Below are 26,071 nucleotides of genomic sequence, written 5' to 3'. Positions count from 1 at the left end.
GGCTTTAACCAAGCTTTCTGATCAAACTCAATTATTTGGTGAATTTTTGTAAGTTCTAAGCCTAATTCTAAATATAACATGAGAGTGTCAGCATACACAACATAATTTTTCTTATCGTACAAATTGGGAACAAGTTTTTTTGTACTTTTGTCAGACAACTGAAAGTCTCTTAACATTTTCTTTTGTAATTTAGATAAGCCCTCGTACTGAGGTATCATATGCTCTGGAGCTAGTGGAAAATCGTTATGATAATCATGCAAATGTTTAGGGTAAGTGACATCCACAACAAACAGATAGCCTACATCCGAATCAGAGCTGATTTTAGCAGAGTCAAAATCATTAATTTCACTTGCCGTTAAATGTCTAAACCCACCTGTAGGGAGTTTTGAGCAGAGTGCTGTTGCATACAAAGAATTGGCATCATAATACATAATATAGGAAGATGGTTTTGACTCTGAGAAAGTTTCCGGTATGTACCGGTTGTTAGCCTCAACATACCTGTGCTGTATACTCGCGACCCCGCCTCTTAACCCTTGCTCAAAAGTCAGGTGGGTCTCAAGATCGTCCAGAAGCTCTAAGCGCTGCTTTGTAAACAACAAGCTAGCAGAGAATGCCATTCCTGGGGTGGTATAGAAATGTACAGGGTCTAATTTGTAGTGCTCCATGGCCATTTTACGAAATGCCTCCATACAGTCTGATAATAAGAGGGTATCAGTAAGTAGGTACAGGTCATGAAATTCCTGCAAAGTACTCATCTTAAAATGTTTAAAAACATTAAGAGCATGCTCGTAGTCTTCTGCTTTTACATCTGCACCTGTCAGATCATTTTTGAATGCTTCCGGTGGAGGTAAAGACGTTTCCTGAAATTTAGCAAAAGAGTCGAAAAATGAATAAGGGTACACACCTTTTCGACTAACCAGTGCTCTGGTATCAGGATCAGGAAAAATAGATTTCAGCCGACACATATCCTCATCCGTCAGATCGGCAACTAATCGGTCCAAGCTGCTATTCAAAAAGCCAAGACTATCAAGAAATCTCAAGAGGCCCCACTGGAAACTTACATACTTTTCTTTATTCCTAGGAATAACAGAGATGTCACTACCGTCACTCAGTTGACCTATCTCTGATAGAACCATATGACCATCATAGTTTTTCAGATTATGCATCAGTACAGGAATGTATGTTTTACGCTTGAGATTAAGATTACACGGGTACTGACAAGCAGCCCCTCTAAAATTATGTACAGGTTTACTCCAGTCATGGTCTCTCACCTTATTTACACCGGGACGTGGCACTGCATCCCCACACATATAACACTTTGTAGACTTTTCAAAGTCTTTTTCCTGATCTTCACTCATGTCCAGCTCATACAATTCACCCCTTAACTCTGTAATGATTTTTACCTCCTCTTGAAGGCGCAGTAAAAACCTTTTCACGAGATCTTTTTCACCATGCTCCAGGACTGGCTCCTTAAGCAGACTCCCATCGGCCTTCACGATCACATAGCAGAACCCGCAGGGCACGTGACGGCTTGCTCGCGTTGTCGATGAGACTGATGGGTCAGGGCAGGGTGAGTTGTACGGCACGATGACACTCTCAAAGTCGGCGTAAATGACGAAGTCGTGATGCATTTGGTGCCCCCACTGCTGGAACCGCATGGTTGCATCCTGCGGGCGTGGCATCTTCACCGCCTGCGCGCCGTGCTCGATACACTGCTGCCTGTGCTCCAAGTATTTTTTGTGTGTGTCATATGGTGTAAGGCAGTTTTCACACCAATGCAACTTTCTTTTGCGTTTTGTTAAATGATTTAAAAATCTAGATATATTCTTAATGAGTACATAATGGCACTCCTCTCCTTCCTCTTCAGTCTCACCTTCCTCCCCTCCCTCCCCGCCCTGTAGAAGCAATAAATTTATATGATGATCTCCAAGTTTTTTGGTAATGCGCATTGGCACTACTTGTTTATTTTCTTCTAATCCAAAAACATTAACACTAACCCCTAAATTTTGATTTTCAAATTTAGTGATATCTTTTATTTTTACTGGGTAGCTGATGCCTTGCATGTTAAATTCATTTAACCTGTGACGATAGCAACTCACTCGCTCTGGATGAGTTGCCGGAAGCTCAACTCCCGCAAGGCAACAATACAAAAAACATTTGTTATCAAAATTTTTAATATTTACAAGCCCCTTTGTTGGGCTTTGGAATTTTTTGGGTAAGGGCATGTAAGAAGAACCCTTCAAAGGTGAGTATTTAGCCACCCTTAGTTCAATTTTCTCAACCTTTTCAAACAGAATTTGTGAACCCTCCCCCTGAGCTTTATCAAATGAATTTATCACCCCCAAAATGGCCTCCTGAATTTGTTCATTTAGTTCAGCATCTTGCAATGTGGTCAGCGGGCTGCAGCGCATATAACGCACGGCGTTTTCAGGCTCTACTTCACCCGCCTTCTGACATCGAATAAAGGCAGACAGATACCATTTTATTCGACGCAACTCCTGCAGATCCTTCTGCACCGTGCATTTAATGCTATCTTTGTTTTTCAACAGAGTTAGCTGTAGATCATGAAGGTCCGTAATGATAAGATTGTGAATTCGAGCGTCTCCTCCAACTGCACTCTCTGTGCTCCAGTCTCCACCCACGTGGGACTTGGAGGAGCACAAGTCATGCACCTTTCGGGCACGCTCAACCTTCCTTTTCCTATCATTGCAACCATTTACATGGTATCTCAGCGAACTTGATGTTGAAAAGCGCCGCCAACACCCATCACAAACATACTTGTCATATTTAGGGGAGTTGCATGATCTTTTATGAGAATACAAAAGAAATAAAGTTTTGAATTTTTCTTTACACTGTCTACATTTATAGTTTTTAGGCACAGGTTGGGGCTTGACCACTGGGTTAGGTTTTGAAGTATGTTTAAGTTTTTTTATATGCTCCTTTAAACTCCTTACATTTTTGAAATATTTCTTGCATGTTTCACATGTGTGCAGTTTGTTCGAATGAACCTCCTGTTCATGGCGTTTTAGTGAACGTTTATGCTTAAAAGTTTTACTGCAGGTGGTACAATCAAAAACTGCCTGTGTGTCTGTGCGTGGTTTGTGAGTGTTTGGCTTGGAGCACCAGGCAACACTTACATCGGGCTTCGGTGCATGGCGTTGAATGATGTGCGCCAGGAGTCCATCGGCGTCGCCGCACTGCTCGCCACACCAGTTACACTTCATTGTAATCTGCACACACAAAATGCCATTCGTCACACAGGTGTAACAAAACGAAACATATATTTAGACACACAAGTGTACTCACCAAAACAGGTGTTGTAACTTTCACATAGAAATTCACAATCTTCCTTCAAAAATGGTGTAGAAACCGATTGGCTCAACTGGAAGTCAAACACAAAACACACTTAGTTTCTAACTATTCTCTACGTTTTTAAGTTGGCATTGCATTGCTCTTCCCTGTACTCACCAACCCACGCACTGCACTGTAGGGATTCACAATCTTCCTTCAAAAATGGTATGAAAATAGATTGTCTCAACTGGAAGTCAAACACAAAACACACTTAGTTTCTAACTATTCTCTGTGGTATTAAGTTGACATTGGATTGCTCTTCCCTGTACTCACCAGCCCACGCACTGCACTCTATCACTGCTTCACTTCACCACTCTAAGACTGACTGCAACCCGACGACCGATCACGACTGCACACTACCACGCCACTGATCCTCGCACTGCACACCTCTACTCGATCGCTCCACCACTCCGCGACTGACCGCCACCCGATGGGCCACCATCGCCCGACGGTGCGCTCGTGCCACACTTTCCTATCGATTGCATTTCTCCATAGTATCGAAATATGCTTACATCGTCCATCTCCAGGTTCACGCCGCAGCCTTACGATGCTGACCATACAACCCGCAGTAGGGCGTTGGTGGGCAACGACACGACACTCTGCGCGCGTCCTAGTTAATCCAACACACGTTTGCATATTCGCCTCATCGGAGTCGTGGCTTCACCCACCGCCAGGAGACATCACACTCTGCTTCGTTTACGATAGACGGCATGAGTCAGGGTGGCCGAGTGGTCTAAGGCGCCAGATTTAAGCTCTGGTCCCGCGTTGCTCTGCGGGGCGTGGGTTCGAATCCCACTCCTGACATTTTCATTTTCATGCTCACACGGAGGGAGGCTGTGTGTGTGTGTGTGTATGACCTGAGTCGACCTCTCTGTAACGGCCGCTGCCGCAGCCGCAGCTGCAGCAGCAGCACCAGCCACCCCACAGCATCCTCCCCCCCCCTACCCCTTCGACGAAAGTTGCGCCGGCAAGGTAGGCAACCAAACGTACACCTAGAGTGGTGACGCGCACCGTGGCGCGGCGCCGCTGACACGAGGTGCCAGCGACAGCGCCAGCACCAGCGCCTGAGGGGTAGGCAGCCAAACGTGCGCCAAATGGCGCAGAGGGGTAGCACCATTGAAGGGTGCAGTACCAGAATGGCGCAATGGCGCTACACCATGTCTTGAAAACCGCTATTCTACCTCTCTATACTTTTCACTACATCCGAGTATACCGTGTAAGTAGCTCCTGATTTTGACTATAAAACGCAATACTTTTTAAGTTGATACGCCTTCAAAGAGTTGTGATATCCCCTGTTAAAAAGGGCCCTGTCATCTTGTCATTGTGTGCAACTTTAATTTCCTTTCGTTGGTCTCACACATAGCAACAGAAATATTTTTAGACTCTTTATTATGAATGTTGGTATGTCGTAGACTGGGATATATAATATATATATGATAGCCCAACGGCAATCGTCTGACTTAGAGTAAGAGTGGCTTTCCCAATGTCAGCGCATGCAGCCACCTAACCATATACCCCTCCACCCCTTACTTTACTAACGTGTGTGCGCAAGTCACCGCTATAAAGAGACTTGTGTCTTAACACTGACGTACCAACAACTGCCGCCCCGCGACGTATTAAACTTTGTAAGTTGTACTGGAGGCCAGTACGTGTTTTACGTGTTTCCTGGGCCAAAAGAGGCCTCGTGGTTAGTCAAGTCAAGTTCGATACTTCGGCTGCCTCCACATTTAAAGCTGACAGTGAATTTTCACCGTAAGCTATGGTGAATTTCAGTGTAAGCTACAGTGACGCACCCTGATTCACTGTACCTTCTAGTGAAATTCACCGTAGCTTACGGTGAAAATTCACTGTCGATTACAGTGATGCAGGGTTCATTGTAGTTTACAGAACAATTCTCTGTGAGCTTTAAACAGTGTCGTCAACGCGCCTGAGTCCGGAGAAAAGCGACAGAACAACGTTGGCCCAGGAAAAGTTTTACAGCGGCCGATCCGGAACGGAGCGCGAGCGCGAGGAGCAAGGTGGGCTGGGAGGATAGCGCCGGGCAGGTAGGCAGCCCACCAGGCATCATCTGCTTCGCTCACAACGCCACGCCACGCGACCCCGACCCGTTTCGCTCGGACACGCGCTAGGCCTGCCACCAAGCCAGTCCCGAAAGAAAAGTGGAGGAATTCTTGTCGGCCGACATGGGATGCGCTCGGGGGCGCTCACCAGCCCGGCTAGCTCAGTCGGTAGAGCATGGGACTCTTAATCCCAGGGTCGTGGGTTCGAGCCCCACGTTGGGCGTAACTTTTATTTTCACCCCGTACAATAAACGGAGTCTCAGATATTTTTGTGATGGACTTTTGTCTAAAAGAAAAAAAAAACACGACTGCATTGCCGAAGTACTTATGTAAATTTATAAAAATGTTCGAAACCGTACATCAGCTACATTTACAATATCAATTCTCAATCAAATTTATGAAAAATATCGTAAATTTACGACAACAATTTTTACGGCGATCGTGATAAAATTTTACTGCACATTTTGTGTTCATTAATTTTTGCCAAGGATCCTTTGCTATCTAATGGCAATCTTTATGTTTTGTTGGACAAAGAAATATGCGACAACACTTTTACCTTCCGTAGGTGCCTGATAGAGGCAAGCACCCGCCATTGCATGTCTTGTCGCGCTACGTTTATCAGAGAAATCAGCGGCTGCGTACTACTGTTCCGTGTCCCTGTCTTCTGCGAGCTTATTAGATACGTTGACCGCATCTCGAGGCCTCTGTCTGGGCAAACTTCTCGCCTTCTTCCACATAGGAAGCCCGGTCGGCTCCAGATTTTTAGCAGATGATACCACTTAGGCTTATACGCAAAAGTAGTGTTAAGATGTTATTACCTTTTACTCTAGACTAGCATAGAGAGCCAAGCGCTAGAGCCGTTTTAACGTTGTTGCGATGGAGAAGAGCGTCGTGCTACTTTTCTCTCATATTTAGCTGTCATTTGTGTAGGCCTATGGGGGAAGCGTGACGGATAGGTGGAGATGCGTAGAGGGTAGTGCGTGCGGTGGGGAATATTTTCTCATTTATTGAATGACATAAATATCAAAAAAAATATGGCCCATGGGGGGATCGAACCCACGACCTTCGCGTTATTAGCACGACGCTCTAACCAACTGAGCTAATGGGCCAGATGTTCGCCACAACTAGGTTGCCAAGTGAAGTAGGAGAAAACCCGCCGAGAATACTAGCCGCGGCGCGGCTGTCCCCCACCACACCTTCCTACTTACACTCCTCCCCTCCCCACCTCCATGCTGCCTCGGCGAACACGTCAACAAGACACTATATGCTCGCCCGCTGTAAAGTATAATGCTTGAAGAAGCACTGCTATTTCTGAAGTAGTGTATGGGGCTGGGGAGCTCTTTTCGTTGCTTTTTGTTATGTAAGGAATCTACCGATAATTGCGAAAAACCACTACACTTAAAACAATTATTTTGTACTGTACAAGATGTTACAAATTTTGCTGAACGAACTGCCTCTAAAAGAACAAAGTATATTTTGTTCTCTTACAAAGTTTGTGAACATTATTTACTAGACAGTTATGTAAATTTAAAAATCAAGTGTACGAACGTTATTTGCTGTTTTACGATTTCTTCGTATTGTCAGTCATTTTGCAATGAAAACGGAAGTATGTGAATGTCTATTCGTACACTTAGGGGGGTAAACGTGTGATTTTTTTTTCTAGAAAATTCACACGTTTACCCCTCTGAGTGTACGAATGGATATTCACACACCTAGAACTGAGTGACATTCACACACTACGTTTCCAATGTGAATATTAATCTACACAAAAACCCGTTTATCGATTTAACAGAGAAAATCCAGTAGTTTTCTTATCTTTTCACAACACGAGTTCTTGTACAGTGAATGGTTTGGTAACGATTGCTTACTTGTAACAGTACAAAAAGTTGACGCGGTCTAGATGGGGCCACAAATTTTCTCATTAGGCTACAGTAGTGATTTATGTTTTCCAAAAATAGTTATTAAAAATAACTGGAGGTGCGGGGTATCGATCCCCGTACTTCTCGCATGCTAAGCGAGCGCTCTACCATCTGAGCTACACCCCCTTCCGACGGAGGCCTCCCGTCTGATCGGCAACATTACTTGCCATCGTGGAACGATGAGGAGGGCGAGAAGAGGAAAAGAAATAACAGAGGTAGGGCGAGTGAAAATAAGACAGTGGCTCGTCGGGTGCGGCTCGGCCGGGGAGAGGGGGGAGAACACAGTAAGGATAGGGAGGGGGAACTCGATTCTTACCTTACGAAACAGGGCCCCGCTGTAACTGGATTCTGATTATAAAATATTTTATTATTCGAAGTGCTCTATCTCATCGTAATATTTATCTGTAAGTATAGATCACATGCGAAAGTTGAAGTGCAAGATACGTGTGCTCAAAGAAAATTTATCGCCCTCCGATCTTGTTTAAAATGTGGTATCTCTGTCTCCCTCTCTGTCTCTGCCCCATCCCGTCTCCCCTTTTCCCTCCTCTCCGCTCCTCTCTTTGCATCGTCTTTCTCATTCTCTCTTTCCTCTCTATCTCCCCCCGCCTCTACCTTGACTGCCCCTTTCGTCCTTCCAGCGGGTGAATTACCGCTGATTAATTGCGGACCACGCCCTTTGCACTATCACAGTAAAAATATCAATTTGTCGCCCAGGCTACGACTTATTTGTCTTAGCCTGATCTCACATTAAACAACGTGGCCACCTGACGTGGATAAAAGGCACGCAACCCAAACTACACTTTTGAATGGTGTAACGGAAAAGGTGACATTACTATGCGTCAGTTTTAGGTTTACCTTTTCAAACCACACCCAAAACACTCTGAAAAATATTTTAGTGGATTTGCCACAAAACTTTTGGAATTTGCTGTTTGCAAAATATTGTGTGAATTGCTGACTGGTTAGATGTAACGCTTACAACTATTTTCCTCACAGTGTCGTGCCCCTCACAGAGTTTGTCTGACGTCATTTGTTCATCGTGCGAATCACACCAACACGGTTCTCCTCTCTCGCTCCTACAGCGCCCCAGCGCTGCGGATCTACGAAGGGAGAATACGGGAGGGGTGGAGAGGAGCACTAGGTCACAGCAATTTCCTGCCTGTCTGTCACCGTTGCAGCGTAATCCGGACGCGCAGGAATTGAGCCCACCTTAAGGTACAATTGTAGGAGAAGTTTTAGAATAGAGGACATTGCTTGAAGCAGACTTGACTGTTCCCGAGCATTTGGAGTATAAACCGCATACTGCACTTAACATTGAAAATGCAGGAGTGACATGGGACACGCCTCTTAGCTCGCCTCTTAGAGTGACATTTCTTTACATCTCGCCATTTAGGCGATGATTTTGGAGTAATGCTTAGTCTTTTAGACAGCAGACGAGAGTGAGGCTATAGTAAGTCGTACTGACAGAAGAATTCTAAGTCAGGGACGTTCTATAGCTTTACGGAAGCGCCGAAGTCCCAGCTTTCCAACGAACTCGAACCCTTAATCTTCACTCCTGAGAATACGCATGCAGTACTGAAAGTATAACACCCCCGCAGAAAAGTTTTAGAGCGCTTGAGGATAGGCGGTCGGACAGGTTTCCCATTAGGCAGGCGCGGATAAAGGGGGTGGGGCGGGGGGGCGATCGCCCCCCCCCCCCCTGTCGTCTCTAGAGAGCCGCCTGAAAGGTATGCAATTTGCGCCAGAAAACCCCTGTATGTAGGCAACCGACAGTGCATCGCCCCCCTGTCAGCCGGACCTTAATCCGCGCCTGCCATTAGGTATGTTTCGTGACGAGGACAAGCGATTTAACTTCGCAGAAGCGGTTAATAATGGAAGTCGAATGTTAAGATAAGTTATAAGCACACACTAAGAATGAGGTCAAAAAGCATGCAAACCAATCGAGAGGAACGAATCTATCATTCTTCCCCAGTATAGAAGCGTCTCATTTTTACCCGATCTGGCACTACTTATTTCAGCATTAGGTCATTACAACCCGTTACTGGTACCTTGAGAGTATTAAACAAGGGCCACATCTAAAAATGGGGATACGGAGTGCACAAGTCAGAATGTACTATTAAAGCATTACTGAACCAGGGTTGTAGATGCTATGACCCGGTAAACCACAGAGGAAGCAACACATCAAGACCTTACTTTCATTTAGAGGGTAATTTCACATGACGCAATCGGGCTGGTTTGGTGGAGACACGGTGTTCGCACTGCAAAAGCGTACAAGCCTCGGTACAAGCCTATTTTTGCATTTTTGAAGACATTTCACGAAGACGGAGTAAGAGCTGTGCCGATTACTTTGGGGAATATTTATCGCCCCTATAGGTCAGTACTGTGGGCGTAAAATATTTACACTACCTATGCCCAGTTCGACATCAGAGCAAACATTGTGAACTCCGTTACTTTTTGAAAAAGTAAGTGAGAACTACTTCAGTCGTCTCTTTAGTAAATATAATAATAGAGTATTTTCAGATCGACAATCATTCCTAGAGTTCGTTAGATTGATTACTCTAGAAATCGAAGGCGCCTGGGACAGATATTACCGTAAAATTGTCCGTAAATTGGCGAAGTCCGAAAGAAGTCAAGCACTGGGAACGTACCGGAGTTCATAATTCCACCCTTTAAATTGCTCTAGTAGTCAGCCACTTTTGCAGTATTCGGAGGTTTTTAGCATTGCACCAAATGATGTCAGGGCTTTCTAGTATCTAGGTGGTATAAGACCCTTTTAGAACCATATTGCATAGTTGTGGCGGGCCGCGGAACGTAAATGGCCCATGGCCCGTTTGCTGAGAGTAACTCTAGAGTATTGCATTTCTGCAAGATTTTTTCAAAAGAATATTCAATGGAGGCCCGCATGATAGAGCCCCTTTCCCGACCTTTTCCCATAAAAAGTACACGCAAATTTAAACGAAAGATGTGGCACGGGAAATACTTGGGTCACAGCTACGGGACTTTTTTTATGGATTCTAGACCTCAGAAGGAAAGGAAAAAGAAGCCTGCTTGGGTCACAGCTACGGGACTTTTTTTTATTGGTTCTAGACCTCAAAAAGAAAGGGAAAAAAAGAAGCGATGAATGTTAGAAAATCGGGATTCGCATTTTAAGCCATTCCCTGCCGGGTGTCCTGTGCAAGACAACGTGCGACGTACAAGAAAGGAGAGGAGAGGAAGTGTTGGAGGAAAGGTGGACGGAGGAGAGGGGGGATGGCCACCCTTAAATTGGATGTTTACTCTGTTCGCAAACAAAAAACAGAGAATCACATAAAGAAGGAATTGTGGAGGTTGGTTTAATTGGGGCGGAGCGAACGTCCAGACTATTCCCTGTGTCCTATGCAGGAGACTTAACCTTAGAAACCACAGACTCCGCCCAGGACTTGATTTTCTGTCAAAGGGACCGCCCGCCTGGCAGTAGGCAACGAAAGGTGGGCTGTGCACTCGCCCACCACGTGTTGCCTACCCCGCAGCCGACGGGCGCACTGGGGCGGGCGGGCGCCTGGCGAGCGGCCCCACCACGCGCCGAAGGCAGGCAGTGAGGACTGCGGCGCTGCGGTGCTTTGAGGCCGTTAAGTTGCGTGATATAGAGACAACCAGTTAATTGAGTTGCTCATGAAGCGTCCAAGCAGTTTGTGAACTTGGCCAAGTTTTGGTTTTGACAGCGCATCGTGTGTCGAGGGGCTGGAGGGCGGGTAAGAGGAGAGAGACCTACCCTAACTTCGCGTCCTTATTAGGGGCACACAAGATTAACCATTAATCGTTCCACAAAAAGGACCCTGCCTGCTGCCTGTACCCTTGCCTGCTGCTAAGGAGTACAGTACAATATAAAATCCTCGGGAACCGGGAGGAAGCGGGTGAGAGAGACGATTATTTCATGGTAAAAGGTGGAGGGTTGTATAAGACCTCCAGCTTGTGGGTTTCAAACGTTTCACTGAAGACCCATTTAATTTTGGTAATTAATTTTGAAGACAAGAAGTGTAATCCTGGACATAAATAATCGGGTACTATGGCGTCTCCCTTTAATGGAGTCAACCACGGCATCGGCATGACAAACTGAGCTTGCACATGCATCAATCACTTCCCACCCATCGCAATGCTTCCGGAAGAATTCTTATCCAATTTTTTTTCTGGAGCTGCCCGACAACACTTTGAAAAATATACGTATCTAAAGTGAAGGGCGTGAAACTGCGTGGGCACAGGCTACAGCATCATTAGATGAAGCCTTAAGTGAGAACGCTCCCCTGCACCTGAGCCTCGGGCTGGGGCTGAGCGGACTGCATCATGTAATCCCTACCAGTCCCTCACCCTCCCTCCTCTCCTCCATAGCAATGTTCTCCAACTTGTATTGGAGGTTGGGGTTAAGGGTGGAATAGTTCATCATTTCTAGATTTTTTGTTGTTGTATATGTTTTAGTAAATGCAGCGAACGAAATACGTCTATTCACCACCGAGCTTAAGTAACTCATGAGGAAACGGCCCCTATTCGGATTGCACAGATTGTAATCCTCGCGGGAATGAATGCAAATAAATATGAAACAATTCTGCGCAAACAATTGAAAATAAGTTTAAATTGTTCAAAAAATTGTTGAATAAGTTTTCTCAGGTAATTCCAACGGAAATTTTCGTTCATATAGACATACTATAATTTTTCTTTAATTTGAAGGAGCGTTCTTTGTATTAAAGGAAGATTCTTCACACTATGGCCATTTTTCCTTGAAAGCGTTGAAAAATCACACGAATCAAGAGAAAAATTCCATCATAACATCAGACATAAAATCAACGGAACCGTTTTCTGGGTGTGGATACCAAAAGGATAAACCATGTTTCGCGTAACTGGCTTTCCCGATATCTCACGAAACACTACCTACCTCGCCTCACCGACAGCCAAGCGCACCTGAGTCGGGCCGTTGGACGGCGGATTGGCGTGGCCTGCTGAAGCTACTTGAGCTGTACGAAAAACTGGAGGAGATGCTTTGTGGCCGAGGGGACTGTCTATTTCTTAGCCCTGTGGGCTTATTTTTGTTCTTCGTAGTTCCCGGGCAGCCCTCCATTGAAATACCGTATTCAGAGAGCGTAACACGCGTGGTGCGTGTGTTACGCTGCTGAAAGTCTGTATTCGATCAGTATCCGTAAGCAAAACATTGTGTTCCAAGTAATTTGAAGGGTGTCCCAGAAAAATATCTTAAACCACACGGAAAGCACAGCAGGCTCGACCCCTGCCAAACAGAGTTGCTAGCGACGTAGCAGAGTTGCTACACTCCGTTTGGTGAAAGGGCGGGCCTGCTTATTTATGTTTTTGGTGAAGAGGAGCGAGACTTACGGAAGCGCGTAAGCTCCGACATTGCTCTGGTGCGACGTCTTTGCACTGCCTCCTGCGGCAACTGTTTCGGATTGCGCCGTCTCACGTGTCGCGGGTGAGGTCCGCACCGCGGGTCCGGCCAATCCCCTCCCCTCCCCGTCGCGGGGCTATTACATTACAGTAAGCCTATTACAGCGGGGTGGCGGGGCGGGTCGCGCCGCACGACAATTGGACGCTTCCATACGCGCGCCGGGCCAGCATGCGCCGGCCGCACTTACGCCCGAGGCCCGAGGGTATATCGGCAACCGGCTCGCCGCCCCTTGGGACGGCACTGGCGATATCATTAGGCTTTGTGGGGGGAATCAGCTGCAGCACACACAAAAAAGTGTTTGGTTGGCGAAAACAGCGGAAAAAAGAGCACAGTGTATTTATATATATGGCACAATTCGGTATTTATTTATATTTTCGGGGGAGGGGACATGCATATCCGTAATCTTGTAAGCATAGCCCTGTTTTTGCTTCTTGCTTATGTCCCTGTCTGGTGCGATAACCTGACTTTCGTTTCAGGGAGCCAGGAGAGCACAAGAAAAAACAAGCTAGGCCCGCCCTTCCGCCAAACGAAGTTGCCAGCTTCACTTCGCTCTGCATGCAACTCCGTTCGGCAGGGGCCGGGCCTAGCCTGCCCTACCGGTGGCGACCTATAAGTTACGTTACATATTTGAGTAAACTAAGGTTTCGGGGGGGAGGGCTGCGTCCCTGAAGATTTGCTCCTCGGACATGAGAAAAGACTGTAACGGGGCAACACTGTGACTACACCCCACCCTTCTGATCTGCTAAAAAATAAAACAATAAAAAACTGAACCAGCGCAGTTTTTAGCTTATGTTGTTTGTCAAACATTCTTAAATATCGAACTTTTGCTATTGTTTTAAATATATCCACCTCTTGCTCCGATACAGTTGAAGAGCAGATCGCGAATCCGAGGCCCCAATTCTGAATGTGCTGTTTGTTTTTTGTTTTTTGTTTTTGTGGGAGGGGGGGGGGGTACTTCTGACATCTTACGATTCGACGGCTCCTTGTACGTCTCAATGGGTACAAAGTGTTCATTTTCACCCATTTCCGTCGCAAAAAAAACACACTCTAGCGCCAAAACGATGCTAGGTAGAGTCAAACAGACAAAATTTTGGCTCCTAAGGGTTCTACTTCCCCGGATGCCCCCTCAGAAGACCATAAAAAATACGTTTTCCTACTTTTTGGACCAACCCCTGTTTCCTATTTTTTGTTACCCCCCTTTTATCCCCTTAGGGGTGGTTGCCAGAATTTGTACCAGGCGTTTCGTTTTACGGGAGTGACCCTTAAGATACCCTGAAATTTGTAGACTTCTAGCTCATCTCCTTTCCTCTTACACGGACAACAGGACGGACGGACGGACGGACACGAGAGCGGTTGCATTAGCCCGCTTTAATACTTTTTAATAGCAGAAGTGCGGACTAAAAAACGGTTCCATCCCAGTAAGTCAACATAAAAAAGAGCAATACGAAGTCAGTTGTTGGTTGTCTGGCCTGAACTTTTTCTTCGAACTTCGGTGCACATCCACATCCAGATCCACCCAAGTGCCGTTCTGCCCATAACCGTGTCATCCTGCGCGGAACAAGTTAGCCTGTGGTGGTCGTAATGAAAGACCACTTTGGGACAATGAGGATAGCCTCGAGCTGGCCCACCCGCCTCAGCCTACCACCCCTCCACGATACTGATGCAACACCCATGCAATTTCCACAATTGCAATCGCGATTGCATTGCACGCGCGCTCGCTCCCCTCCCGGACACATGGGTCCTGTCTCTGCGCTGAGCGTGTGCAGCCGTACGGAGCAAGAACCCAGAAATCAAGCGGATCGTCTCGGCCGGCACTAACGGTCTGGCAGTTTCTTTTTCTGTGCCCATCTTGAAGGTTTATGTACCGTAGAATGTCACTTTTTTGGTTTGAGGCGGTGGTGATATGTTTAGTGCACCTCCTCAATTCTTACCCTCCAGTCACCTGCACAAAAGAAACGGTGGCCCAGGATGGCCCTCTCAGCTGCAACACGTTAGGCATTACCAGACGCGTCTCTCATATTTCGCATTTTAGTTATGTGATTGGTAATGATATGACTTGATACGTTTCTGTTACTGCTTAGAACAGCGTGAAACGAACCTAGACGAAACACAGTGCAATAATCCGCACAGTCAAAAGTATTGTACTAAAGTTATACCCAGTGAGCACCAAGTTCGGGCTGATGAGGTACAAGCTCGATTTACTCGTTAAATGCACTATACCAACAGGACTGTTTACCTGAGCGAGCGGTGCTTTTTTTGGCAGTGCACTTTGAAGGCTGTCGTGTGGACATAGTCCTTCCATTGCGATTTCGCAAAGGAAATACGCAGCACATTTTTCTAAATACTGATGAGAACGCTGAAAATGTATCATTCCGAAACTAGCCCGAAGATGGGGCAGCTCGCGGAACAATCCGGACGTATCGGACTACTCCGAAAGTAAGCCGAAAAAGAGAGAAATCAGAAAGATTCTAGAACTGTCCGAAGCGCGCGACCGGGTAGCTTTCGGAACAGTCCGAGATGCGGGCAGTACACGAAAAAAGCGAGACAACCAGGATTCGTTCCCTTACCCCGAGGGCTTATGATCCTCTGACGGCGCTCTTTCCAATAACTGCGCTACGGTGACGGCTGAGACGAGGCGCCTCTTCAACAAGATGTAGTATTCTCTCTCAAAACCAGCGCTGTACACGACGAACCATTGGGCGCATCGTGATGCGATTTTTGGGGAAGGCTTTTACATAGCAATACGGTTCTGTTCGGGATATGAGTTTGCACGATCTTTCACAAAAAAATAAAAATAATCAGATGTGATACACTTAAAGCTTCTAAAAACATTTATTCACAGTGTAAATCTATGTAAACCTGATATGCTTGCGCGTTTTTAAATTTACCAACACACAGAAGTTGCTGTATACTGGCGTACACTGTTAAAAATGTTTTGAAATTTCAAACCCAAATTCTTTTTATATATAAAAAATGCGTAAGAGTAATAGATTTACAGTAATGTATAATCTGTGAACATAAAAGGCTACTTCATATATCAGAGAATCAGAGATTCAATTTAATGTTAAAATATTGAAGACTGTTAGGATAGTACGCAGTCCGAAAACTTACTGCGAACGTTACAAGCACAATCCTCGGCCTGTCACCGGACACTCCGGCGACGCCGGGCTTATTTCGGACATGTCAGGTTCGGACTCGGATCACAGACCACATTCGGTACTGTCCGAGATTCGGACTGATATTGGAACCGTCCAGGACGAGTTTCGGAATGATTTCTTTCTATAAGGGAACCAGGTAATATCGGTGAACACTTTTGAACACGTATGACTACTCCTGAATATTAAGAAATACAACTGAATATTGTAAATACTATTGAATATTATGATTATGAAGAAAAATAATTAGGAACAAAAGTAATGTTGTGAATACTGTTGAACTGACCAGCCTTTAGCTTGGCGCTTTCAGCGTCGGCCTTCAGTAGCCCCCCCCCCCCCTCCCTACACACACTCCCCTCCAATACGCCACACCGCCCCGTCGCGACCCTCGACAATCCGCCCCGCTCGGCTGCGCTCGATTTATCAATGCGACAACACATCTCGGAGGGAGGGAAAGACATTAAACAGGGAAGGGGAAGGGAGGATGTTGCCGGAGGAAAAACACGGATAAGTAGCTTCCCTTCGTTTCCGGTCGCATGCGCGCCGCACAACTACACAGGCTCCCGCCCCGTTTGGCCGCAGCGCAGCGGCACCGCCCGCCTCCTGTGGAGAGCGCCGAGCGGGGAAAGCCTCCGGGAGGGAGCGGCCTAGCGGAGCCCGACCATATGGGCGGCGCAGGGCGGCACAGGGCGGCGTGCGCGGGGTGCAGACCTCTCGATAAATCACCCAGCTGGCCCTCTTGGCTCCCTCGGGTGCTCGGCCCCGCAGGACTTACGGCCGCGAGGAGTAAAGTCGTGAGGACGAGGCGTCCAGGTGAGTAGTTTCTCCCATACTTCTCACAACATTCGCGACAGAGTCATCTTGAACATCTTGGAACATGAACAACATAGACTGTCTTTTCAGACCAAAATATACTGCAAATCTAAAAAGGATTGGTCGTCAGAACTAATAATAAGTCGATTTCGGGACGATCGATAAATGCAGTGCTAACCGAGGGGTGGATAACTACCCTGCCAAATGTACACCTCTAATTCTGCCCAATTCAAACTAATTCAGACCAATTCAATCTAATTCAAACTAATTCAAAAGTAATTCAACTAATTCAGTCCAATTCAAGCCAATTTACATTCAATTCAAGTCAATTCAAGCCAATTCACGCTAATTCAGTAGAATAAAATCACAATAATTCAAACCAATTCAAAAACAATTCAACCAATTCAGTCCAATTCAAATTCAATTCAAGCCAATTCAAGCTAATTCAAATTCAATTTTTGAAATTTGTACACCCAATTCAGGAGTTATCCACCCCTCGGTGCTAACGAATATTCAATTGTCACAGCCAAAAACTGCACGGAAAAAAATGGTCGGTTGTGGCAACCAAAAGCCTCTGGGCCTCTGGGGTAACATCCCAAAACAATAAACACCTTACGAGTGAAGTCCACTCTGATTGCTTGCCGCTCTCGTGAAAAATAGTGAACAGTTTTTAAAACTTGGGGTTGATAATGCACAAAGACCACGAGAAAAGATTCAACATGAAAGTAAAGATTGCTTTGTCTATAGTGAGCATGCTAGAGCTGAATTTCCCCAACAGTGGGTTCGTTTTGCCGCTAACAAGAATTGTGTTTTGGTATTTTTCTAGTACGTATTGGACGTGTATTTGGCAGCCTTTCTGGGTATTTTATTTGTGGTTTTTGTGTTTCTGTGTATGATTTCTTAGAATTGGCCTGACCTCTATCTCCACCATTTTGTCACATTCTACATCTTCTCTGCTTTTCGGCACCTTTCTCAACCAAATTTTTTCCTGCCTACAGAAATCCACTGTCCCTGAGCTCTTCGAGTGCGACTGCATACTCGTGTGATGGTGCTACTTCTTTCTCCCCTCACAACTCATGCCACTCACACCGCTCACCCGTCCCTTCTGTGGCGTTTTCGAAGGCAGATGGTAGAATTGAGCAGAAGATTGTCGGCGTGCCGCGGCGCTGGCGCCAAGCGGGGCAGGTAGAGTGTCACTTTCAGCAGTCATGAAATACAATCAGCATGTGATTCCCCCTAACCGTGCCGCGCACCGGGCCCAGCCAAATCCCCTTTGCAGCCCTGCTCGCTCGCTCGCTCGTTGAGTCGTGCGAAATATCTTCCCTACTTCACCCCTCCCTTTCCCCTCTCTCTCGCTCACCGCCCGCTCTCCTGTCTCTTCTTCGTACCATGCGCCTTTTGCTCGCACACCACGCGTACGAGTACAGATTGTACCCCATTTTTTCCTCTCCTACTTCTGCCCTGGAGCAGGTCGTCCCCTTTCCCTGCAACCCGTCTCAAGCTGCTCTCATTTCGACAATTCTCCGCCGCTTCTCAGCCGCGCCACCTCTGCTGCATTGGCATGAACGCCCAAGGGAGAGCTGTGAAAATAAAGAAAAGTAGGACGGCATAGGGAAGAGGCAGAAGTACCAAGGAGGAGTAGTATTGCAGGACGAGCAAAGGTGTCGTGGAGGAAAACAAAGGAACATGCGGGAGATTGATCACGAGAAGGAGGCGCCGCCGCGCACTCCACGCCCCTTCGGTGAGCACACTGTGAGCCACGTCAGTCGCAACCCGGGGCCATCCCAAAGAGAATACCTCAGTCAAAATGACTTCTACGTGGTGTCGTTTTGACCTTTACAGTCAAAATGTAGTCCTCTCAAGCGCGGACTTGGACGTCAAAGACCTACAAACACCCCATTTTGACCCCGTTCAGACTTTAGGTCCCTCATTGGGAATTTCGGCCGGAAGTTAAGCCGGTGGACGATGATTCTAGGGTCCGTGGAGCTGGTCGTCGCGCTGGCCTTTATTGGTTATTCCCGCTGAAGTGCCCCTACCGACGTATGCCTGCAAAAGTGATGTATCTGTGAGGAGGCGCGGAACACTGGCGGTTCTGCGGCGGCTCGGCCAAAACTGGCGGATGTGGGAAGGGACGGTCATCACAGGCGAATCTGCTTTTCGGCTGATCTGCACAGTCAACTTTGGAGGCCTATTCCTCATCGTAGGTATGTCGTATAGTATTGAGTGTTGTCAAAATTCAATCTCGAGGATAAAAACATTGCACCGTGACTACAACCCACCCTTATGCCTTTTTCATGGGGGGGGGGGGGGTCTTTTTAGCCCGCCCTTCTGCTTTGAAAAAGATATTCAGGGGGCTTATGCAAACGACCTCGTGTCTGTCTGTCTGTCTGTCTGTCTGTCTGTCTGTCTGTTCCACTATAGATGGAGATGCGCTAGAGAGACTTGAAATTTTCAGGGTATCTTAAGGTCCACTTCTAGAGAACGAAACGCCTACGGCAAATCCTGGCAACCACCCCTAAAGGGCTAAAAGGGGGTATTAAAGAAAATGGGGAAGGTCAAAAAAGTCAGAAAAAAATATGTTTGTTTTATGATCTACTAAGGGGTAACTCGTCAACGTAGAATCCTATGGGCGAAAATTTCGTCCGTTTGGCTCTATCTCTAACCGTCTAGGCGCTGCAGGGTCTTTTTTGGCGAAAATAAGCTTAAAATTTCTGTAGTGAACATTAAGTTGTAGAGGAAGGCCCAAAACCGCAAAAGAGGAAAGAATAAACACCCTCCCCAACCCCAAAAAACGGTTTCTAAGCAGAAGGGTGGGTTGTAGTCGCGGTGCTTCACCGTTACATCCCTTTCTCGTGTCTACGGGGCAATTTTTAAGGACGACGGGCTTTGCGGGCCAAAGGCCCGTTACATATGCTCTGCAGGAAATCGCGTGACAGAAATGGACCATCGCCGCCGGCAGGCCAAGCAGGCCCGGCCCCTGCCGAACGGAGTTGCCGGCGCAGCGAAGCGAAGCTGGCAACTTCGTTTGGCGGAAGGGCGGGCCTGCTTGTTCATTTTGCGATTTAAAGCCTCCTTCTACGACTTCATGTTCACTACATCAATTTTTGGCTTATTTTCGTCCAAAAAAAAACCCTCCAACGCCCAGACATAGAACCAAACGGATGAAATTTTATCGTCAACTTTGACGAGTTACTCCTTGGAAGAACATACAGCATTTTTACTTTTAGGACGTATCTGTAATCTTTGGATACCGCCATTCACACCCTGAGGGGTATAGATGCAAGGATTTGCCGTAAGCATCTCGTTCTCTAGGAGTGTACCTTAAGATACCCTGAAAGTGTCTAGCACAGCTTTTCACAACTGTATAGTGCGTCAAAAAGTCTCGGTCCCGGGACAGAATGTTTTGTGCTCGGGACCAATTTTTTGTTTTTTGCCTGCTGCCCTCCGGCCGAATGGAGTTGCCTGCAGAGCGAAGTAAGGCTGGCAGAAGAGCGGGCCCAGCTTGTTTTAATTGAGGTCACTTTTGAACTAGGCTGCTGACCTGACAACTCGGTCTGCCTTTTGAAGTGTACAAAATGACAGTGATTCTTTTAGGACGCTATCTCAATTAACCCTCGAGTTATTGTGCATTCACACAAACCCAATAGAATTTCTAGGGTCAGTGGAGTAATGGGTTTCACTAACCGCTAATGGACAGGACAGCCAATGAGTGTTAAGTGTCTGACGGGCAAATACGTTCCCCCGATCGTTTTCATGTGTACGCTTCATTTCCAAGCAGAAAGGATGACGGAAAACAAACGATAACCAGGGCGGTCTTGCCGCGATCTGATCAGCTCACCTCGCCCAGCGGACATTTATTCGTGCAGTGTGGCAGAGTGGCTTGCGCCGTTCGCGACGAACGCATGCGCGGGTGGGCGGTTGATCTCACTCGTCGCCGCATAGGCGTGGCTGGCGCCAGGGTCGGGCTGGGCCAGGTAGCTATGCAGACCCTGGGGGACTCCTTTACAGCGGAATAAATTTCCAGGGCCATTCCGTTATATTCCTGTGCGCTGCCATTCCGCGGCCGCGAGCCGCCGTGCACGGGCCGCCGCGGGCCGCCCCGCCCGCCTGTCGCACCGTATGTGTATTCATGACCCGCGGCGGCAGACGACGTTCGCACTCTCGGCATGGAAATCGCGGGGCCGCAATGAATTACGCCTCTTTGCAGCGCGTTGTACACTCTGAAAATGAAAGAGTGCCAGACAGTCACGCAAATGTCATATACGCTTCCCTGCAGAGCTCTGAATGTCTCTCCCCCTTTCCACTCTCGAACTCTTTCCTCCTCTCACTCCCTTAGATTACCTACAGAAGAAAGTTGTGAATTTGATTCACACTCATAATTCTATTACCAGGTGTTTTGTGTTTGTCGGTGCAAATGAATTAAGTAGCCTCGGTGAGTCTGCTCGATAACATGGCCGAGGGTCGTTATGAGAATATCGACTCGAGGCGTTCAAAACGGCCACCCCTAGTAATTACGGCAAAGGGTGTGGTTTTCGGACGTGGCCTCGTGGATCATGCCGACCTCCAATAAATCTCCTTCGCCTTTTTGATATATTTTCAGTCCGGCGGGGGCTGGCGGCGCCCTCCCCCGGACCTCAGGTTTACGCCCTTATAAGTTAATTTTATGACTTTCTCGTGACGATCACCCTCACCCCCACCCGTGGCCCAGCGAGTTGTCAGACTTATAAAATGTATGTTGCCATAAGGAAACAGACCGTCGGCAATCACCCCCGCCACACTTATCCCCTGGGAGAGAGGGAAACAGCTGGGCCCGAAACAAGGCAAAAGACGGAAAGGTAAAAACTTTTCCTAACGTAACGCTTACCATCCATGTCGCATAGGCTTTGGTCCAGCTAGCGCTTGAAGCGTTCCCAGCCTCCAGTCAGTTACAATGGGGAAATAATGAGGAAATGAGAACGCGCGGGGCTGGAAGGATCGGCCAGGCGATCTCTGCCGTTAACGCCACCTAGGATGAAGGGAAAATGGGGTGGGGGTTGGGGGGTGGGGTGCGACGACCTGCTGCTTGTCGCGTCTCTTGCGCACCACCAACACCATGCAAGGCTGCTCATCTGAAAGCGGTTCGCACTTTGTGCCGGTAGTCTGTGCGGAAAAGCTTATCTGGCTATTCAGGTGGCGGTGCTAAGTGCAGGGCATTTCTGCATAACGGAAGTTAAATTCCGTGATTTATCCTTAATTGTTATCCTTGTCACAATCAGACCCGAAGGGCAAAAAATGATGATGCCAACCCGTGAATAAAGATGGCTGTGCAAAGTGGTTGCAATAGATCCTTAGCGGTGTGGCCTCAGCAGATTATTTGTAACACTCGCCTGTCTTACGCTAATTTATGGGCGCATTAGCTACTCCTTATTTCAGGAACTCGTCCTGGCAAACTCTTTTAAAGGCAGCACGCCGTCAGGTGCCCCACCAAGCTCCGCTGAGGTCGCCAGGGGGCCTTCAGAGGCCCGCTGCGTCCCTTCCGGCCACCCATCACGGGGGTCGGACCGGGCAGATAGCAGGCTGACCGCACGACTACAAGCTATTCTGGACCGGAAGGTACTAATATTTTATCAAATGTGGTGGTGGAAAGATTAATGGTTTTGCTTTTATTTCTTTAGAGCAACAGACTAGCTCGTCAATCCTATATGCACACCTCCTATGTTATGTCTCTGACAAGGGGAGTCATACAGGTGTAAATTCCCGAATCGGTTCAAACTTTGGGGTTACCATTTTTGACTGTATACTTAACGATTGCCGATAAAATTTCGTTCTTAATTTGATATTTTGAAAATGATTTTTAGTCATTTTTGAGAAATTGGAGAAATTCGAAGTTTGAGAGAGCCGCTTCGAGTAGGAAAGCCAGTGAGAATGTGCACCCGGCACAGGAAACATTTTAACACGAGGTTCCCGTTTGTTTCCGGAAAAGTTCCCGCGTTTTGCAGATAGAACATTGTGTAATCCGCACTCTGCAGATAGAACATTGTGTATTCAGCACTCTGCAGATAGAACATTGTGTAATCCGCACGCTGCAGATAGAACATTGTGTAATCCGCACTCTGCAGATAGATCATTGTGTAATCCGCACGCTGCAGATAGAACATTGTTGTTAGGACGCGTCGATTTAAATTAGATTCTATGATAAGATGTATTACAGAACTTTCAATTATTAAACTAAATGACTCGTGATCATTAAAACACCTCAGAGAGATCAGATGAAAATGAATCGAAAAATGACAAATTAAAGTTTTCAATATGGGAGGAGTTTTAACATATTAAAATGAATATGATTTGATATCATTTCACTTCAACTAGAGACAAGTGAGGGTATTGAAAAAAAAATTTCCAGCTGATTGTAACAAGGGTTTGCCTTACCCAGAGTTTTACGATATTTGGATGTTCTACTATTGTTCGATACATTGTAAGTTAAAAATCTTAACAGTATTAATTTTTGTTGAGGTCAAAAGTCATCTCACTCCCAATTCTAATTACTGGGGACTGAGGACTGAACATGACAAATAGAATCAAACTTTCAAACTGGTAACATAAGGAACATTAAAAATGTAAAATAGCAAATCGAATATGCGAATAACTTTACCATTTCGATTTTGAGTGCCATTTTTATTTTTGGTCTTTTTCAAATATTCCAATGCCCCCCCCCCCTTTTTCAATCACGCTTCCCTGGCCTTCTATGTATACTTTACTGTGTTCTTTAAAACGTTACCTGTGAGAATTTTAGCACACTGACAAACGCTCAGCCACTACGGGCTGCTGCACGTACTCCTACGTATGTGTTATGAGATTTCATTACTCAGTTTACCTCCATGCCTTTTATTTTTGAAATGGTAAACTAACAGATATTTGCAGTTCTTCTATAAAGTATTTTTACTGTCATCAGGGTATTGCGGGCCACCACGAATTTGTTGACTCTACTCTTAGGACCTAAGGGGAGACCGCTGTCTCATGTTATGATGGTCATGGGAAGTTAGTCCTTTCCGACCCCGCCGTAGAATACATTCCAGCTGACGGGTTGCCTACCCGCTAAGCTTCTCACTTTCATTCATGGGAGTTTCTTTGTGTTTGCCACAACGTCAGTTTTAACGCACTTCTTTAACTGACCTTATCCTAAAACCGACGCCGAGGGCCCTGCGTCATACCGGGAAACTTTTGATATAAGAATTAGGGCCGTGTCCAAATAATCACAACGCCCTGTGGAAAAGTCCGCGTCGGCCAAAGAAGTGCAGCTCATGAAAACCCTACTACTTGTGTGTGCCCTTCGTTGTCAGTCCCAGCAGCAGCAGCCCCATCACCTAGTTTCAGGCAGCTAGGCGGCTCCAGCCATCGACCCCACAATTACGTGCATGCTGGAGCAGAGCGAGGCCTGAAAACGACCCGATGCCGATTCCCGGCTGCGGAAAGGAATTCGAACGCACGCGCATCTCGGTTCGCGCTGGAATCTAAGTGCTATAAGGGACTGAGCGACGTCCTATGCAGCAACAAGAAGGAAATCTTCCAAGCAAAATTAAATACAAACTCAGCAGTTAGTATTGCCTGCGAAAAGCCTCCGAAAACACTATTACACATTATTATAGAGATACCAAAATGTATATGGACATCGTAATACATACTGGTAGGTATTCACGAAGGAACGCGTACATGTAAACACGTGGATTTCCCGAGTTCACAAACGAAATAGTAACAAACACAATATTAATCTTTCGCAGCGTAAGAAGACTCATCGGATCTGAAATATCAGTATAGCCCCAGCTCGGCCCATCCACAAACGGCCCACTCTATGTTCAAAATTTAATCAAATGGTGTTGTTACTCTGCGAACGATTAGAGCCGCATTAAATGCAGCCGCCCAACGAATGGTCCGGCCATCAAACACGCAACTCCCCCCCCCCCCCTCCTCCTTCTCTCCGTTTCTTTCTCTCACCCATGCATTTCCGCCCTCTTCTCTCAGCTTATCCCCCTGGCACTACTACGCCCACTTCATTATTGAACAAATGTGTGGCTCTGAGAAGCTGCAGCAGCCGCGCGCTTGTGTGTGTGTGTGTGTGTGTGTGTGTGTGTTCGCGTGTTCGTGTGCGTCTGTGTGCGTGCGCCAACACGCGGACACTTTCAGATGGGGGAGAGGTGGCGTAGCGCAGGGGAGTGAGGTTACGGGTTTAGGGCGCCATTCACTTTGCCATTACTCGTCGAACTCGTTAAATAATGGTGCATCGTTAGTGCGCGTCCCATTCGCTCATGCTGCACTACCTATCAAACTTAATGCGTCTCAAATTCCACGACAGCGGCTTCACTGAAAATGCTAGAGTGATGTCTCACGTCTTACAAGATCGACCGACTTTCTCGTTGACCAATTTACCGTTGTCCCTTTGCGTCGCTTCATTTGAGTGATCATTGTGGGAACTTTGTTCCATATGATTTATGGTAGGATCATCGCCCCTTCTGAGCGCCGGTTGTCACTTATAATTATTAATTTTCCGTAATCATCACAAAGATCCTAAAGCGACGAAAGCAAGTGTCGCTCTATATAGAACAGGCATCAGGTATACCTTGAGGAACGAAGTTGAGAGCAATTGCGTCGCTCCTCCAATATCGACTGCACTCTTGCATTTTCAGTGTTACCTGATGTTACGTCCTTATCTACCGTGAAAAATTACGTGCATACTGGAGCAGAGCGAGGCCTGAAAACGACCCGGCTGCGGAAAGGAATTCGAACGCACGCGGATTTTGAAGAAAGTTATTTTGTAAACCCTTTGCAAAGTACCACACTTTCGGATTCTTATGGACAGAAGAAGTCATTTGCTGCTCAAAAAGGCTTGTCGCCGATGGTTTCTTTATCTTTTTGGCTGAGCGATTAGCGAAGCCTATTACTCCAGTGATGATCAAAACGTTTCGCGTCTGTCTGTGTGTGTGTCTGTTTGTCTGTCGTCACGATAACTCGAGAACGAATTGAGCTAGCGACCTGGGATTTTCAGGGTCGTTTTGTGTCATAAAAAGACAGATCAAGTTCAAAGAAGGGCATTCTAGCTCAAAAATTGGATTTAAAAAAAATCAAAAACCACAGGTCCCCAAAATAACATTTTTTAAAAATAATTTATTAATGTTTCCCAAGGGGTAACTTATCAAAGTAGAATTCTACGGGCGAAAATTTCGTCCGTTTGGCTCTATCTGTTACCATTTAGGCGTCACAGGAAGTTTTTGACGAAAATGGGCGAAAACATGTACAACCCTGCATGCTTAGTCGAAGAGACGGAAAGTTGGCGAGCCGGAGGCCCTATGTTTACATTTTTGCGCTACCCGACTC

General features: G+C 46.6%; 2 protein-coding genes and 4 non-coding genes across 6 annotated transcripts in view; 2 read left to right on the top strand and 4 right to left on the bottom strand.

Moving 5' to 3' along the window:
• Positions 1–1,866, bottom strand: part of LOC113210811 (uncharacterized) — a 2,032-nt gene extending 166 nt beyond the window's left edge. Inside the window, exon 1 of the mRNA XM_052269845.1 lies at positions 4–1,866. Coding sequence (XP_052125805.1) covers positions 4–1,682 — 1,679 coding nt within the window. The 5' untranslated portion in view covers positions 1,683–1,866. The remainder of the gene's footprint in view (positions 1–3) is intronic.
• A 26-nt stretch (positions 1,867–1,892) lies between these two features.
• LOC127749884 (uncharacterized) lies at positions 1,893–3,936 on the bottom strand (the record flags this gene model as incomplete). Its single annotated transcript, XM_052269844.1, has 4 exons — positions 3,625–3,936; positions 3,469–3,538; positions 3,307–3,382; positions 1,893–3,230 (listed from the first exon to the last, which is right to left on the bottom strand). A coding segment is annotated over exon 4 (1,332 nt), but the record flags the coding sequence as incomplete, so codon positions are not given.
• A 129-nt stretch (positions 3,937–4,065) lies between these two features.
• On the top strand, positions 4,066–4,155 carry Trnal-uaa (transfer RNA leucine (anticodon UAA)). Its single transcript has one exon. It is a non-coding gene; the product is annotated as a tRNA-Leu (tRNA).
• A 1,406-nt stretch (positions 4,156–5,561) lies between these two features.
• Trnak-cuu (transfer RNA lysine (anticodon CUU)) lies at positions 5,562–5,634 on the top strand. Its single transcript has one exon. It is a non-coding gene; the product is annotated as a tRNA-Lys (tRNA).
• Positions 5,635–6,446: 812 nt separating this feature from the next.
• Trnai-aau (transfer RNA isoleucine (anticodon AAU)) lies at positions 6,447–6,520 on the bottom strand. Its single transcript has one exon. It is a non-coding gene; the product is annotated as a tRNA-Ile (tRNA).
• Positions 6,521–7,383: 863 nt separating this feature from the next.
• Positions 7,384–7,456, bottom strand: Trnaa-agc (transfer RNA alanine (anticodon AGC)). The gene has a single exon. It is a non-coding gene; the product is annotated as a tRNA-Ala (tRNA).
• Positions 7,457–26,071: the final 18,615 nt, after the last annotated feature.

Source organism: Frankliniella occidentalis, unplaced genomic scaffold, assembly GCF_000697945.3.
Source record: "Frankliniella occidentalis isolate FOCC.00 unplaced genomic scaffold, Focc_3.1 Scaffold104, whole genome shotgun sequence".
Classification (NCBI taxonomy): Eukaryota; Metazoa; Arthropoda; class Insecta; order Thysanoptera; family Thripidae; genus Frankliniella; species Frankliniella occidentalis.
The sequence above is the reverse complement of the archived record's forward strand: the minus strand, read 5'-3'. Positions and strand labels throughout refer to the sequence as shown.